The sequence below is a fragment of the Homarus americanus genome, unplaced genomic scaffold, assembly GCF_018991925.1.
Source record: "Homarus americanus isolate GMGI-L3 unplaced genomic scaffold, GMGI_Hamer_2.0 scaffold28, whole genome shotgun sequence".
Lineage (NCBI taxonomy): Eukaryota > Metazoa > Arthropoda > Malacostraca > Decapoda > Nephropidae > Homarus > Homarus americanus.
The window spans coordinates 8,967,574-8,985,167 of NW_024742238.1; the positions used below are offsets into that span (position 1 = coordinate 8,967,574).

Below are 17,594 nucleotides of genomic sequence, written 5' to 3' on the forward strand. Positions count from 1 at the left end.
AGTGTGATTTAACTCGTTGACTACCGTGATTTAACTCTTTGACTACAGTGATTTAACTCGTTGACCACAGTGATTTAACTCGTTGAGTACAGTGATTTAACCCCTTGAGTACAGTGATTTAACCCCTTGAGTACAGTGATTTAACCCCTTGAGTACAGTGATTTAACTCGTTGACCACAGTGATTTAACTCGTTGAGTACAGTGATTTAACTCGTTGAGTACAGTGATTTAACCCCTTGAGTACAGTGATTTAACCCCTTGAGTACAGTGATTTAACCCCTTGAGTACAGTGATTTAACTCGTTGACCACAGTGATTTAACTCGTTGAGTACAGTGATTTAACTCGTTGAGTACAGTGATTTAACATCTTGTGTACATTGATTTAACCCCTTGAGTACATTGACTTAACCCTTTGAGTACATTGACAACTCATTGAGCACAATGGTTTAGGAATATGAAAGTTATATGATAATAATAATAATTATAATAATAATAATAATAATATTATTATTGTTATTATTATTATTATAATTATTATTATTATTATTGTATTAATTATTATTATTAGTAGTAGTAGTATTGGTGTGTGTTTGGTACTTTGGGGAGAGTATTGGCATGTTTTGGTATCTTGGGGAGGTCGGTACTAGTAGTACTAGTATCATCATTATCACAATTATTGTTGTTAGTACTATCAATAATATGACATTTCCTTTATGTTATCACTAAACACTGTCGTCTCTTCCCCCACAGTGGTGTGTGAGGAGAGTGGCCCCGTGATCGCCGAAGAACCCGAGAACCGTGTAGACTTCAGCAACTCCACCGGCGCCAACATCCACTGCTCTGTACGCGGCCACCCCAAACCCACCGTCGTCTGGGTCCGTGCTGAAGATGGTACTGCTATTGGTGATGTTCCCGGCCTTAGGAAGGTGAGTAAGCGGGTAGTGTTTGGTACTTTGGGGAGAGTATTGGTGAGTGTTTGGTAGTTTGGGGAGAGTATTGGTGAGTGTTTGGTACTTTGGGGAGAGTATTGGTGAGTGTTTGGTACTTTGGGGAGAGTATTGGTGAGTGTTTGGTACTTTGGGGAGAGTATTGGTGAGTGTTTGGTACTTTGGGGAGAGTATTGGTGAGTGTTTGGTACTTTGGGGAGAGTTGGTAGTGGTGGTACTTTGGGGAGTGTTGTTTGGTACTTTGTATTGGTGAGTGTTTGGTACTTTGGGGAGAGTATTGGTGAGTGTGTTTTGGTAGAGTATTGGTGAGTGTTTGGTACTTTAGGGAGAGTATGAGTGTTTGGTACTTTGGGGAGAGTATTGGTGAGTGTTTGGTACTTTGGGAGTATTGGTGAGTATTAGTGAGTGTTTGGTACTTTGGGAGAGTATATTGGTGAGTGTTTGGTACTTTGGGAGGTACCGGTATTAATTAAGAGGTAGGTACTGTCAGAAGGTCGGTACCTAAGGAAGAGTACAGGTAGATGAAGAGTACACGTAGGGAAGAGTACAGGTAGAGAAGAGTACAGGTACAGGTAGAGGGAAGCGTACAGGTAGGAAGAGTACAGGTAGTACAGGTAGGGGGTACAGGTGGTACAGGTGTACAGGTAGGGAAGAGTACAGGTACAGGTGGTACAGTACAGGTAGGGAGTACAGGTAGAGGGAAAGAGTACAGGTGAAGAGTACAGGTAGGGAAGAGTACAGGTAGGGGAGAGTACAGGGGGGGAGGGGAACAGGTGGGGGAGTACAGGTGGGGAGGTACAGGTGGGGGAAGGTACAGGTGGGGAAGGTGCAGGTGGGGGAAGGTACAGGTGGGGAGAGGTGCAGGTGGGGGAAGGTGGGTGCAGGGGAAGTGCAGGTGGGGGAGGTACAGGTGGGGAGGTACAGGGGAAGGTGCAGGTGGGGGACAGGTGGGGAGTGCAGGTGGGGAGGTACAGGTGGAGGGGAGAGTACAGGTGGGGAGAGGCAGGTGGGGAGGAGGTGGTGGGGACAGGTGCAGGTGCAGGTGGGAAGTGCAGGTACAGGTAAGAGTACAGGTAGGGAGAGCAGGTAGGGGAAGAGTGGGTACAGGGGAAGAGTACAGGTGGGGAAGAGTACTGGGGGAAGAGTACAGGTAGGGAAGGTACAGTGCACAGGTACAGGTACCAGGTGGGAACAGTAACACTCCCCCATCACCCTCCTCATCCCTCCCTCACCTCTCACCTCCCCTCCCACCCCTCACCCCCCACCCACCTCCCCACCTCACCCCCTCACCTCCTCACCCCTCACTTCCCTCACCCCTTCACCTCCCACCTCCCTCACCCCTCACCCCTCCAATAACACTCCCTCACCTCCCTCACCTCCCTCACCTTCCTCACCCCACCCCCACCTCTCACCTCCCTCCCCCTCACCTCCCTCACCCTCACCTCCCTCACCCCCTCACCTCCCCCTCCACCCCTCACCTCCCTCCCTCACCCCTCACCCCCTCTCCCACCCCACCCCCACCCCACCCCTCACCTCACCTCCCCCCACCTCACCCCTCACCCCCCCCCTCCCCCCACCCCTCCCACACACCCCCCACCCCCACCCCTCCTCACCCCCCTCCTCCTCACCCTCCACCTCCCTCCCTCACCTCCCACCCCCACCTCCCCCCCCCCCCTCCCCCTCACCCCTCACCCCCTCACCCCACCTCCCCTCACCCCTCCCCCCCCACCCCCCCCACCCCCCCCTCACTCACCCCCACCCCTCCCCCACCCCTCACCTCCCCCACCCCTCACCCCACCCTCACCCCTCACCTCCCTCCCCACCCCTCACCCCTCACCCCTCACCCCCCTGATTCCATTCACAGTGCCATGTTCTCCAGGTAACTACAGTGTGGGTGACAGGGAGCTATATAAACATTTCCTGTCATATATGTCTGTGTCGTTGTGTTTTATCATGTAAACAAAGTGTGTGCTGCCCTGCCAGAGACCACTCTTGTAGGCGGTTGCTTCAGTGCATTATCATCTCTCTCTCTCTCTCTCTCTCTCTCTCTCTCTCTCTCTCTCTCATCAACACCCCTTACCTCTCTTCTTTTCTCTCTCTTTCATCAGGTTTTGGCAAATGGCACTCTTATGTTCCCTCCTTCCGCGCTGAAGACTACCGCCAGGAGTCCGCCCAGGTCTACCGCTGCCAGGCTACCAACCCTCACGGCACCGTTCACTCCAGGGATGTCCACGTCAGGGCAGGTAAGGTGTCTTCTCCTGTACCTGGTGGAGGGGGAGGGAGGTGTCCTGATGCTGTGTGTGAGAGAGAGAGAGAGAGAGAGAGAGAGAGAGAGAGAGAGAGAGAGAGAGCACCAGGACACCAGGAGGGAAGGGCAGTAATACCAGGATAACGTTGATGTCATCACACACACACACACACACACACACACACACACACACACACACACACACTCACTTGTTGGTGAGGCCTCGTCAGTTGTTGTGTGTGTGTGTAATGAGAGAGAGAGATGTCAACTGGTTCCTGTACATCAATTGCTGACAGTCAGCAGATCACCTGCCTCACCCAAGTGTCAGCCAAGAGTTTGTTTACCTTCAGTCCCAGCCAGACAAGACACCTGTCCTCAAACATCGCCTGCACGAGACACCTGTAATTAAATATCAATCTTTACCTAACTAATAATTTTGATAACACGAGGATAAATACATAAGATTTAAAATTAATTATAAATGAAAAAGATTGTTGGATATGGTTCCGTGACACTGGGTGGTGGTGGGTCACGCTGGGCAGGTACCATCCACCGTGGTCCTCTTGTGGTTCTCTGAGGAATAATAAAGAGCTTTTTTTCTTCACTACTCACATAATTAAGGGAGGATCATGTTAATGCTTCATATACAGTTGACGGTGTGTACCTGGGTCTAGTTACATACATATATCTTTACGTTGTCTAGTTAAGGTAGAGTCTCAGTGTAGTTTTGTTGCCATGTTGGACGTCGTTTCTGTGGTGTAGGTGAGACCTGGCTAAGTTGTGTGCATTTTTATATCAACAACTACGAGGAAAATTCACTTGTACCCTGAAACTGGAGGCCAAAATGAGGTCGAAAATGCACTGAGACTATACTTAAAGATGTGTTGTATTATGTGTGGCGGGAAGAGACCAGACCAGGAAGGAGACTGTCTGTGGGTGGGTGGGTGAGTGGTGGGTGAGTGGGTGGTAGGTGGGTGGGTGAGTGGGTGGTGGTAGGCGGCGCCACAAACCATAAACGTTACCACACATTATTAAATCATCATTAATGCGACTTTAATCGTTGTGAGTTAAATGGTGGATGGTTCCTGCTGGGAGGCGGTGCTATTAACCCCTCTCCCCCTTGTGCTAGTTATCATTAAGGTCTATTATTGTTATCATTCTTTACTCTTAACTTAACCCCTTTAACCCTCTTAACCTCTTCAACTACGATGTCTTAGCCTTTTTAGTACGATAACCTATTCTCTCCCGATTATCGTAATATTGTACTCGGGAAGTTAGGTTATTGTACTCAAGGGGTGAAGTCATCGTACTCGGAGGGTTAAGTTATGGTACTCAAGGGTGTTAAGGTATATAGGTTACATACTCACTACGACCACACCTATTTTCTCCTCTTAATTGGTGGTTCATATTTATTATGTGTAGTAATATTTTGAAGGTATTTTTAGTGGGTGTTAATTATATAGATATTGTATATGATCATTATATCCCTCTTGGTGGGTGTTGGTATGGTAACACCTTCATTATATGGTATTTATGGTGGGTGTTGATCATTGTTGTGTCGGGTGTGTTCCTCATCATCATCTTCACTATCATACACCGATACTAACTCCAGGCTGTCAAAGGTAAGCTCACCATTCCCGGTATTAATATATGGACTTGTATCATTGTATCATTGTATCATCATCATCATCATCTTCCTCTCGACGGTGTTTATGTCTGTGTCTCTTACTCTGTGGCTGGTTTGTTTATCATCGTAAATTTGTACTACACATAAACTGTGACGTCACGACCTTAATATCACGATGTACACACCTGCGTCATAATACTCGACACTGAGGGAGTGTTCAGTCCGTGGTTGGTGCCTGAGAGCGAGGAGTCAGCGGCTGGTGTCTTGTTTATGTTAATAGTCACTTTCAGCTGCTGGAGAGACTCACCTGCGAGACACATGAACTGTTTTGTTTACCTTAATTGTGTACTTATACCTCTGGCGTCATTGTTCACACCTGGTGACTAGAATACAGCAGGTAGTGTGGTGCTGGTGTGTGTGGTGACGCTGCAGTGTGCATCAAGGAAGCTGGCGGCTGTGACGAGCGTCGCATCTCCATAACTTGAGTCATTTTCCAGAGTAGACTTGCGGAAACCCGGAGACGGAGGCGGCTGAGCACCACTCAACTAGAAGTGCTTCGTGTCTTCTTCAACCTTCTCCTTGTAGAGTTTTGTAGCCGCGTAGAGTTTTGTAGTCGTGTAGAGTTTTGTAGTCATGTAGATCCTCGCCTTTATACAACATTGTCAGGGTTTCCTCTCAAGACCAGACCTGCGCCCCCCCAGGGTGAGTACACAGGTCCGGGCCCTGGTCATGACGGTGCAGGCTGGCCGTATGGTGTATAGTAACATGTAGTAATACTTATGGTAGAGGAGGAGGATGATGAGTGTTGTTGGGCCACAGGAGGAGCGAGGCAGATGCTGGAGCTGATGGTTGGCATTATAAAGTTACTCGGTACTGTACCGTGTGTGGCGGGTCGTGGGGTGTGTTCATGTTGGCAGCACAGGAGCCTCGGTGCTCATGTATGTAGCCAACCCATGTGTGCCTTTACTGTACTGTGCTCCTTCCTGTCTTTTATACTGAGCATTTTGTTTTCCTCCTACTTGTTATTTATTTACAGCAGCTCCCGGCAGCAGAGAGTGACGCAGCAGATCAAAGCTCCTCCCTTGTCTTACAGGTTCAAAGTCCGGCGCATTTTTTTTTTCATTTAATGCTGTATGTAGATATTTACAGCAAGGAAGAAATATGTTAATTTTTCATCTCTGTATAAAGGTTGATCCTTGAGATACACATTTAAATTAGTATTGTACGGGAGGGAGGACAATAACAGTTAATAATAGTGATAACATTAAATAAGGGTTATAATGTGTTTACCTCAAGTTAATTGTGTGATAACTTTACCTGGGGTCGATGTTCAGTGGTGCACCAGTTCTACCAGACGGAGGTGAACAACGAGCACGTGATCAGGGGTAACTCGGCCATCCTCAAGTGCGTCATCCCCTCCTTCGTGGCCGATTTTGTCTCCGTGTCCTCCTGGGTCTCCGACGACGGGCAGTCCTTCATCCCTTCCCGTAGTTATGGTAAATCCTCGTCACCATCAACCCTCCGCCCCCAACGACACTTCCCATAACCAAACAATCTCTTCCAGGTGCACTAATAAGGTCGTTTTTCTTCCCTTATAGAATTACCTGGTGGTGGTGGTGGAGTCGCTTGTGTTATAAATATCATCTCTCTTTTAGATAATGATTGAATTTATATTTACAGGAATGTGTGTGTGGATGTTTTGATGAGCCTGCAGGGTTTTGTGTCATGGTGTGGAGAGGCGGTGGGGGTGTGGGGGTGTGGGGGTGACCAAGGCAGGTGTGGCGGGTGTAATATATGGGAGGTGGGGGAGAGGGGTAATTTATTTCAGTGGTGTCGAGGGGAGAACAGTGGTGATTTTAGCCAGGAATAACAAATACGCTTCTTCCTTCACAGTGACACATATGAAGTACCTCACAGTAACACATAGGTTGTCTCTTTTATAGTAACACATAAGCTGCCTCCCTTACAGTGACACATACTATGGACCATAACACACGTAGCAGTAACACATAAGCTGCCTCCCTCACAGTAACACAGTAGCACGTAACACACAACACACCTCCTCACAGTACACACACGTATCAGTAACACACACACACCCACCTCCCTCACAGTAACACACGTAACAGTAACACACAGTCCACCTCCCCCACAGTAACACACGTAGCAGTAACACACAGTCCACCAGTAACACAGTCCAACACTCAGTAACACACAGCCACCTCCCCCACAGTAACACACAGTCCACCTCCCTCACAGTAACACACAGCCAACCTCCCTCACAACACACAGTAAGTAACACCTCCACCTCACAGTAACACACAGTCCACCTCCCCCACAGTAACACACAGCTAACCTCCCCCACAGTAACACACGTAACAGTAACACACAGTCCACCTCCCTCACAGTAACACACAGTCCACCTCCCTCACAGTAACACAAAGCCAACCTCCCTCACAGTAACACACGTAGCAGTAACACACAGCCAACCTCCCCCACAGTAACACACGTAGCAGTAACACACAGTCCACCTCCCTCACAGTAACACCAGAGCGCGAGTGTATGTATACAGTAATACAGTATAAGTAACCCGAGCTGGACTCTCCTCTCAGTGGTCCATCAGCAGTACGAAACAGACGTAAACAAGGAACACGTCATCAGGGGCAACTCAGCCATCCTCAAGTGCGTTATTCCCTCCTTCGTGGCCGACTTCGTGAGTGTCACCTCCTGGGTTACTGACGGAGGTGACTCGTACTTCCACTCCCAGCACTACGGTAATGGCGGCTCGGTCACCGTCTTCTTCCTTCTTCTACATAACCCGGCACTAATATTTGGGATCTATTTCTTCAGCTGGATGGATGGACAGTGTGTGGGCCTCTCGTGAAAGCAGATCTTAATGTTATTTTATCTTTTCTCTCTCAGGACGGATGGTTGGAGTGGATGCAGACTTAATAATAATAATAATAATAATAATAAATTCTTTCAAGGTTCTTCCCGCCAAAATACAGTGACCGAAATCCAAAGTAAACAATGGCGCCCTCATCATTTTCAGTCATGTATTCATTCATAATAATAATAATAATAATAATAATAATCTATTTCACAAGGACACCAACATAAACATACCTAAAATCACGAAACAAAATAATAATATGTTGTGTGCGTAATGTTTTCCTCATTGCCTTCCCGCCTTTTATACTCTTCCGGCAGTAATGAATGCGCGTCCACTGTTTACAAACACACTTTAATTTAGTCCTTTCTCCCAGTTTTGTACTTTTCTTTTGCAGGAGTCATGGTTGAATAAACTTTCACTGTTGACGGGCGTTTTTAAAATTTGTTCTTTTGCTCTGTTTTGTGTCTGCCTTCTCGGCGTGTGTGTGTGTGTGTGTGTGTTTTGTTCCTTATGTAGAAGCGTTCATGGACTCGAGTTTGTTTTGCTCGTTACGTAGTTGACTCGCAATGATTTATTACACACACACACACTCTCTCTCTCTCTCTCTCTCTCTCTCTCTCAGTGGCTCATTAGGTCTCTCAGTGGCTCATTAGGTCTCAGTTGTTCATTGGGTCTTTCTCAGTGGTTCATCAGACACTCTCTCTCTCTCAGTGGCTCATTAGGTCTCTTAGTGGTTCATTAGGTCTCCCAGTGTTTCATCGCGTCCCCCTCTCTCAGTGGCTCATTAGGTCTCAGTGGTTCATTAGGTTCTCAGTGGTTCATTAGGTCTCTCAGTGGTTCATTAGGTCTCTCAGTGGTTGTTGGTCTCCAGTGGTTCATTAGGTCACTCAGTGGCTCATTAGGTCTCAGTGGCTCATTAGGTCTCTCAGTGGTTCATTAGGTCTCTCAATAGTTTCATTACGTCTCTCAGTGGTTCATTAGGTCACTCAGTAGCGCATTAGGTCTCTCAGTGGTTCATTAGGTCTCTAGTGGTTCATTGGGTCTCTCTCAGTGGTTCATCACATACTCTCTCTCTCTCTCTCTCTCTCTCTCTCTCTCTCTCTCTCTCTCTCTCTCTCGGTGGCCATTAGGTCTCAGTGGTTCATTGGGTCTCTCAGTGGTTCATCCCACATTCTCTCTCTCCGGTAGCTCATTAGGTCTCAGTGGTTCATGGGTCTCTCTCAGTGGTTCATCACACTCTCTCTCTCTCGGTGGCTCCTCTCAGTGGTTCTTGGCTCTCTCAGTGGTTCATCACATTCTCAATCTCTCTCTAGTGGCTCATTAGGTCTCTCAGTGGTTCATCACATACTCTCTCTCTCTCTCGGTGGCTCATTAGGGTCTCTCAGTGGTTCATTGGCTCTCTCTCAGTGGTTCATCATCTCTCTCTCTCTCTCCCAGTGGCTCATTAGGTCTCTCAGTGGTTCTTTGGGTCTCTCTCAGTTGTTCATCACACACACTCTCTCTCACTCAGTGGTGTCTCAAGCCTACGACTCAGACGTCAACAAAGAGTACATCATTCGCGGCAACTCGGCCATCCTCAAGTGTTCGATTCCCTCGTTCGTGGCTGACTTCGTCTCCGTCACCGCCTGGGTTACGGACAAGGGCGAGACTTTTTACCCCGGAAAATTATGGTAACTGGTACCGGGTTATTAACTTGGTAATGATCTTGTACATTACATTTCTGGGTACTTGTAGTATATCCACGGTTTACTACTATACAGTGGTACTACCTGGTTACTACAACACTGGTACTACATGGTTACTACTAACACTGGTACTACATGGTTACTACAACACTGGTACTACATGGTTACTACAACACTGGTACTACATACTACAACACTGGTACTACATGGTTACTACAACACTACTACATGGTTACTACAACACTGGTACTACATGGTTACTACAACACTGGTACTACATGGTTACTACAACACTGGTACTACACGGTTACTAAGCAACACTGGTACTAAGGCGGCTACAACACTGGTACTACATGGTTACTACAACACCGGTACTACATGGTGCCATTACAAATTTGGTACTACTACGGTTATTACAACACTGTACTACATGGTTACTACAACACTGGTACTATGGTTACTAGCAACACCTCCGGTACTACATGGTTATTACATAACACTGGTACTACACGGTTACTACAACACCGGTACTACATGGTTGGCCACAACACTGGTACTACATGGTTACTTCGCCAACACTGGTACTACATGGTTACTACAACACCGGGATACTACACATGGTTGGCCACATAAACACCGGTACTACATGGTTACTACAACACTGGTACTACATGGTTACTACAACACTGATACTACATGGTTACTACAACACTGGTACTACATGGTTACTACAACACTGGTACTACATGGTTACTACAACACCGGTACTACATGGTTACTACAACACTGGTACTACATGGTTACTACAACAATCGGTACTACATGATAACACCGGTACTACATGGTTACTACAACACCGGTACCCATGGTTACTACAACACTGGTACTACACATGGTTACTACAACACTGATAATACATGGTTACTACAACACTGATGGCTGGCTATTGTTACTACAACACCGGTGTACTACATGGTTACTAGCTAAATTAATTTCTGGTACTACACGTTACAACACTGGTAATGGTTTACTACAACACCGGTACTAATATGGTTACTACAACACTGGTACCATGGTTACTACAACACCGATACTACATGGTTACTACAACACCGGTACTACATGGTTACTACATAACACTGGTACTACACGGTTACTAAATACCGGTACTACATATGGTTATTACAACACTGGTACTACACGGTTACTACAACACCGGTACTACATGGTTACTACAACACTGGTACATGGTTACTACAAACACTGGTACTACATGGTTACTACAACACCGGTACTACATGGTTACTACAACACTGGTACTACATGGTTACTACAACACTGGTACTACATGGTTACTACAACACTGGTACTACATGGTTACTACAACACTGGTACTACATGGTTACTACAACACTGGTACTGGTACTACATGGTTACTACAACACTGGTACTACACGGTTACTACAACACTGGTACTACACGGTTACTACAACACAGATACTACATGGTTACTACAACACTGGTACTACATGGTTACTACAACACCGGTACTACATGGTTACTACAACACTGGTACTACATGGTTACTACAACACTGGTACTACATGGTTACTACAACACTGGTACTACATGGTTACTACAACACTGGTACTACATGGTTACTACAACACTGGTACTACATGGTTACTACAACACTGGTACTACATGGTTACTACAACACTGGTACTACATGGTTACTACAACACTGGTACTACATGGTTACTACAACACTGGTACTACATGGTTACTACAACACTGGTACTACATGGTTACTACAACACTGGTACTACATGGTTACTACAACACTGGTACTACATGGTTACTACAACACTGGTACTACATGGTTACTACAACACTGATACTACATGGTTACTACAACACTGGTACTACATGGTTACTACAACACTGGTACTCCATGGTTACTACAACACCGGTACTACATGGTTACTACAACACTGGTACTACATGGTTATTACAACACTGATACTACATGGTTACTACAACACTGGTACTACATGGTTACTACAACACTACTACATAGTTACTACTACTACATGGTTACTACAACACTGGTACTACATAGTTACTACAACACTGGTACTACATGGTTACTACAACACTGGTACTACATGGTTACTACAACACTGGTACTACATGGTTACTACAACACTGGTACTCCATGGTTACTACAACACTGGTACTCCATGGTTACTACAACACTGGTACTACATGGTTACTACAACACTGATACTACATGGTTACTACAACACTGGTACTACATGGTTACTACAACACTGGTACTCCATGGTTACTACAACACCGGTACTACATGGTTACTACAACACCGGTACTACATGGTTTACTACTGGTACTACATGGTTACTACAACACTGGTACTACATAGCACTACTACAACTGGTACTACATGGGTACTACATGGTTACTACACACTGATACTACATGGTTACTACAACACTGGTACTACATGGTTACTACAACACTGGTACTACATGGTTACTACAACACCGGTACTACATGGTTACTACAACACTGGTACTACATGGTTACTACAACACTGATGAAATAGCAAAAACAACTTCTAGAGAAATTAAAGAAAGGGAGACGAGAGATAGAAAGATACAAAGAGAGAGAGAAGGAACAGAGGAACGAGGAGATAGAGATTAAAGGAAGGAAATGTTGGTGATTTAGTTTATCCAAGGTGTTCTGACCTAACTTAACCCTGACCAATTAAATGACCTGACTTAACCTAATATTAGACCTGAGTTAAACCATACCTAACCTAACTTTTGCCTGATCTATCCCAAGTTAACCTAACCTACCCTAAGTTAACGTAACCTAACTTATCCTATGTTATCCTAACCTGACCTAAATTGACCCAGGCCAATCCATGACCTAACCTCTCTATACACAGTCCAGTCGAGTCCAGTTCAGTCCAGTACAGTACAGGTATAACACACATGACCTTCTCCCCAGTGGTCTTCCAGGCCTACGAAAGTGAGGTCAACAACGAGTACATTATCAGGGGTAACTCAGCCATCCTCAAGTGCAACATTCCTTCCTACGTCGCCGACTTCGTCAGTGTACAGGCCTGGATGGATAGTGATGCCAGCGTTTTCTTCCCCTCCAGTTCTTATGGTATGATATATTTAGGTTAGGTTTGGTTATGGTTAGGTTAGGTTTGGTTATGGTTAGGTTTAGTTAAGTTAAGTTAGGTTTGGTTAGTTTCGGTTCCGTTAGGTTAGGCTAGTTTAGATTGCATTAGGTTAGGTTAGTTTAGGTTAGTTTAGGTTTAGGTTTAGGTTAGGTTAGGCTAGGCTAGGCTAGGTTAGGTTAGGTTAGGTTAGGTTAGGTTAGGCTAGGCAATTTACCTTCCACGGCGAGGGAGAGATAAAGACAAATAGGAAAAAAAAAAAAAAAATTGAAATCAGACAGCACGGGAAAGTTGTCGATGTCGTGGGAACAGTGTGAGCCCCAGGCCATGAAACTCGCCCATACCTCCACCCTGTAGTGCTCCTGTTTACACCTCTCATGATATTAGTTTACCTTTCAGGTTATTTTAGTCCACCTCAACTGATAATTAATAGTCACTGGATTTTTTTTTCAGGATTTACTGTACATTTGTGATTTTTTTTTACAGATAATTGCGGATAATTTACATGTCTATTAATAATTTTGTTTAATGTTTACAGATAATTGCGGATAATTTGCATGTGTTAATATTGTTATTTTTTTACAGAGTGACGTATAATTTGCATGTTTGTAGTTATTTTTTTTTTACATATATATCCGGATAATTTACATGTGTCTGTATTAATAATCTTGTTTAATGTTTACAGATAATTGCGAATAACATTTTTTTACAGTTAAATCCGGATAATTTACATATGCATTAATCTTGTTTACAGTATTTTTTTTTTTACAGATAATTACGTATAATTTGCATGTATGTGTATTAATAATCATCTTTAGTGTTACAGAAAATTACCCATACAAGTTTTTCATTAATAATTTAGTTTAATTTGACACGGAAGTACACAATGGACACTTTCTCAGGTACTGCCCTCGAGACAGTAACCCGGCCAGGTAGTTCGTGTTTTGTATAGTACTTTCACCCATGACTGACGCAGAGCATTATTGAGTCCACTCTTCCTGAAGCTTAGTATTGGTCTTAGTTATGTTGCAATGCTCCCTGAAGTTGGTCTTAGTTATGATGCAATGCTCCCTGAAGTTGGTCTTAGTTATGTTGCAATGCTCCCTGAAGTTGGTCTTAGTTATGTTCCAATGCTCCCTGAAGTTGGTCTTAGTTATGTTGCATAGCTCCCTGAAGTTGGTCTTAGTTATGTTGCAGTGCTCCCTGAAGTTGGTCTTAGTTATGTTGCAATGCTCCCTGAAGTTGGTCTTAGTTATGTTGCAATGCTCCCTGAAGTTGGTCTTAGTTATGTTGCAATGCTCCCTGAAGTTGGTCTTAGTTATGTTGCAATGCTCCCTGAAGTCTTAGTTATGTTGCAATGCTCCCTGAAGTCTTAGTTATGTTGCAATGCTCCCTGAAGTCTTAGTTATGTTGCAATGCTCCCTGAAGTCTTAGTTATGTTGCAATGCTTGCAATGCTCCCTGAAGTCTTAGTTAAATGTTGAAGTCTTAGTTATGCTCCCTGAAGTCTTAGTTATGTTGCAATGCTCCCTGAAGTCTTAGTTATGTTGCAATGCTCCCCTGAAGTCTTAGTTATGTTGCAATGCTCCCTGAAGTCTTAGTTATGTTGCAATGCTCCCTGAAGTCTTAGTTATGTTGCAATGCTCCCTGAAGTCTTAGTTATGTTGCAATGCTCCCTGCTCTTAGTTATGTTGCTGCTCCCTGAAGTCTTAGTTATGTTGCAATGCTCCCTGAAGTCTTAGTTATGTTGCAATGCTCCCTGAAGTTTAGTTATGTTGCAATGCTCCCTGAAGTCTTAGTTATTTGCTAAGTCTTACACGTCACTGGTCACTGTCACTGCCGTTTTTTCCCGCCACGGACAGTCAGTCTTGTCATGTTGGTTGCTCTGTGTGCTGAAATATTCAACTACGGTGCGGTGGCCTGGTTGACGCCTTTCTATTCCTGTGACGTCATCGCCTCTATCCTTGAATGTCCTTATTTTTTGTTTGTTTTTTAACCTGTGACGTCATCGCTTGGACTGACTTTTTTATTGGTGTGTAAACCTGTGACGTCATCGCCTCTACCCTCGACTGATATTTTTATTGGTTTGTAAACCTGTGACCTCATCGCCTGGACTGACTTTATTGGTGTTAACTTGTGACGTCATTGCCTCAACTGACTTTTTTATTGGTCTATAAATTTGTGACTTCATCGCCTCTACCCTCGACTGATATTTTTATTGGTGTGTAGAACAATGACGTCATCGTGTTAGCCCCCAACTCCGTCGTATTCTGGGCAGCACTCTGGATGTATCGATTAAAATCTTGTCGGCCATCGTCACCACTGCTTAAAGATGTACTTGTGCTCTTGGGGGGGTATCACGGGGTCAAAGGTCAGGGTCATGGATACGAGAAAAGAAAAATCAACTACTCGATGGTGTCTTGTGTGAGTTAATTCCTTCTTTATTCTACTTTGTTTCGTTTCTTCTTTATTTTGTATTTCTGTTCTAACAAGGTCTATTTTACCTCATAATCTTCTATTGGTTCCTTTTTATCTCTGAGCTCAGTAGTATATTAATTGTATATCTGTGTTAACTGGCCACGTCTCACCTCCCTGTGTGTGGTCACGGCCGGGCAGTTGTGAGTCAGAACTTCGAGGTTGGCGTGGCTGACGAGTACGTGATCCGCGGTAACTCTGTCATCTTCAAGTGCAACATTCCTTCCTTCGTCGGCGACTTCGTTAGAGTCGTCTCTTGGACTACTGACGCAGGAGACAACTTTTACCCCACCGATAATTATGGTAAACACAGAGACACTGACGAGTTCCTCCTCCTCTCTCTCACTCCACCAGTCTCTTCTCTTTCAGGATATTTTAATGATAATTTATTTATTTTTCAGAATATTTTATTGTATAGGGGACACACACACACACACACACACACACACACACACACACACTCACACACACAGCTCACTCTCTCACCTTTCTTTTCTCTTTCAGAATAGATTTAATGTGTTCACTCTTTTTTTCAGAGAGTTTTATCCTGGGGGAAGAGAAAGTTACATTCACTTAATTCATTCTCTTTCTTTCTTTCTTTCTTTCTTTATTTCTTTCTTTCTCTCGGATTACCTAATTATTTATCCTTATTTTTTCCAGGATTTACTGTACTAATTCCACCATTTTTCTTCATATTTTTTTATTAATATTTAAGCCATAAAACTATAGCGTTAATTATAAGTTTTAACTAACATGGCGTCAGATTTTTATTCCAGAAAATTTACCTTTTAATTTTAATTTACTTTTTAATTTTACAGGTTGAAGGGCAGGTGTTAGTGGTGACGTAATGATGTTGTGACGTAATGATGACGTTTACATAATGATATTGTGATGTAATGATGACGTTTACATAATGGTGTTGTGATGTAATGGTGATATGACGTGATGTTGATGTAATGGTGATGTTGATGTAATGATGTTACTTATGAGGGGCATTTTTATTTTATTTTATTTATTTTATTTATTTTTATTAGTAAAGGTAAATATTGTGTTGTAGAAAGTCATTGAAACTAATTTTATAGATTTCTTTTTATTTTTCAGAGATAAAAAAAATATGTTTTCTTACTATTTATATCGTAATTTCTTTCTCCCTTTCTTATTCTTCTTCATAATAATAATAATAATCTGATATTTTTTGGCTAACTTTATAATTATTACTATTATTATTGATAGTAATAATAGTAGTAATAGTAGTAATAATATTCCCCCTCCTATTATAACTATTTTCTTCCCCTGTATCTGGTGTAATACTTAACATTCAGTACGGTCATGTTGGTGTTGTCGCGACGAACAATTTAAATACGAAATCACCTGCCGAGTCTTCCTCAAGTCTTACCTCTGGACGCTATGGAAATTTTATTCAGGTGTGGTGATCAATTTTAAGGGGTGGGCCAACTTTGTGGAGGGTGGAGGTGATAGAGTGAGGGTGGATTATCTTTATAGGGTGGAGGAGAAGGCGTGAGGAGGTGTAAGGGTGGACGAGAAAGCGTGAGGGTGGAGTGGAGGTGGAAGAGGAGGTGGTGTGGGGATGGAGGAGGAAGTGTGAGGGTGGAGGAGGAAGAGTGAGGGTGGAGGAGGAAGAGTGAGGGTGGAAGAGGTGTGTGGATGGAGGAGGAAGGCGTGAGGGTGGAGGAGGAAGGTGTGTGAGTGGAGGATGAAGGCGTGAGGGTGGAGGAAGAAGAGGAGGGTGGAGGAAGAAGAGTGGAGGGTGGAGAAGGAGTTCGATGAGTGGAGGAAGAGGAAGGTGGAGTCAGTGTGAGAATGGGAGGAGGAGGAATGAAGGTGTCTGAATATGTGGTGTTGAGGTATGTGGTACCTGGTGATGGAAGGTCATGGTACTTGGTGAAGAACGTGTTGGTTATACCTGGTGATGGGGGCTCGTGGTACCTGGTGATGGAAGGTCATGGTACTTGGTGAAGAACGTGTGTTATACCTGGTGATGGGGGGTCATGGTACCTGGTGATGGAGTTGCCGGTACTTGGTGACTGACGTGCGTGGTATCCTTCCTTTAGTGGTTCACCAGTATTACAAGACGTCCGTGGGGGAGGAGTACGTGATCCGTGGTAACTCGGCCATCATGAAGTGCAACATCCCCTCCTTCGTCGCCGACTTCGTCAGGGTCACGGGCTGGACCACCGACTCTGGCGACACTTACTTCCCCGGAGGCGACAATTATGGTAATGTTGGCGGCGAGCGAGCGAGCGTGTGTGACGGTACACGTGTTACACTAACACTTAATGTGTCCTGGCCCTCTCTCCCACCTCCCTACCTCCCTTACCTCCCTACCTATACCTACCTCCTACCATACCTACCTCCCTACCTATACCTGGCCTCCCTACCTATACCCCTACCTCCCTACCTATACCTACCTCCTCCCTATACCTACCTCCCTCCCTATACCTACCTCCACCTATACCTACTCTACCTCCCTCCCTATACCCCCACCTCC

At 44.6% G+C, this 17,594-nt stretch overlaps 1 protein-coding gene across 50 annotated transcripts in view; it reads left to right on the plus strand.

Annotated features, from left to right (window-relative positions):
• Window positions 1-788: 788 nt before the first annotated feature.
• Window positions 789-17,594, plus strand: part of LOC121876609 (Down syndrome cell adhesion molecule-like protein Dscam2) — a 254,991-nt gene continuing 238,185 nt past the window's right edge. For 49 of the 50 annotated variants that reach the window (XM_042381849.1, XM_042381861.1, XM_042381832.1 and 46 more), the window contains exons 1-2: window positions 789-926; window positions 3,056-3,190. Coding sequence is in view for 1 of the 50 variants with exons in the window: in XM_042381873.1 (XP_042237807.1) it covers window positions 17,223-17,322 (100 nt within the window). In the remaining 49 variants the exon portion in view is untranslated. Of the gene's footprint in view, window positions 927-3,055; window positions 3,191-17,157; window positions 17,323-17,594 lie in introns of all 50 variants that reach the window. The other variant, XM_042381873.1, reaches the window with a different exon arrangement.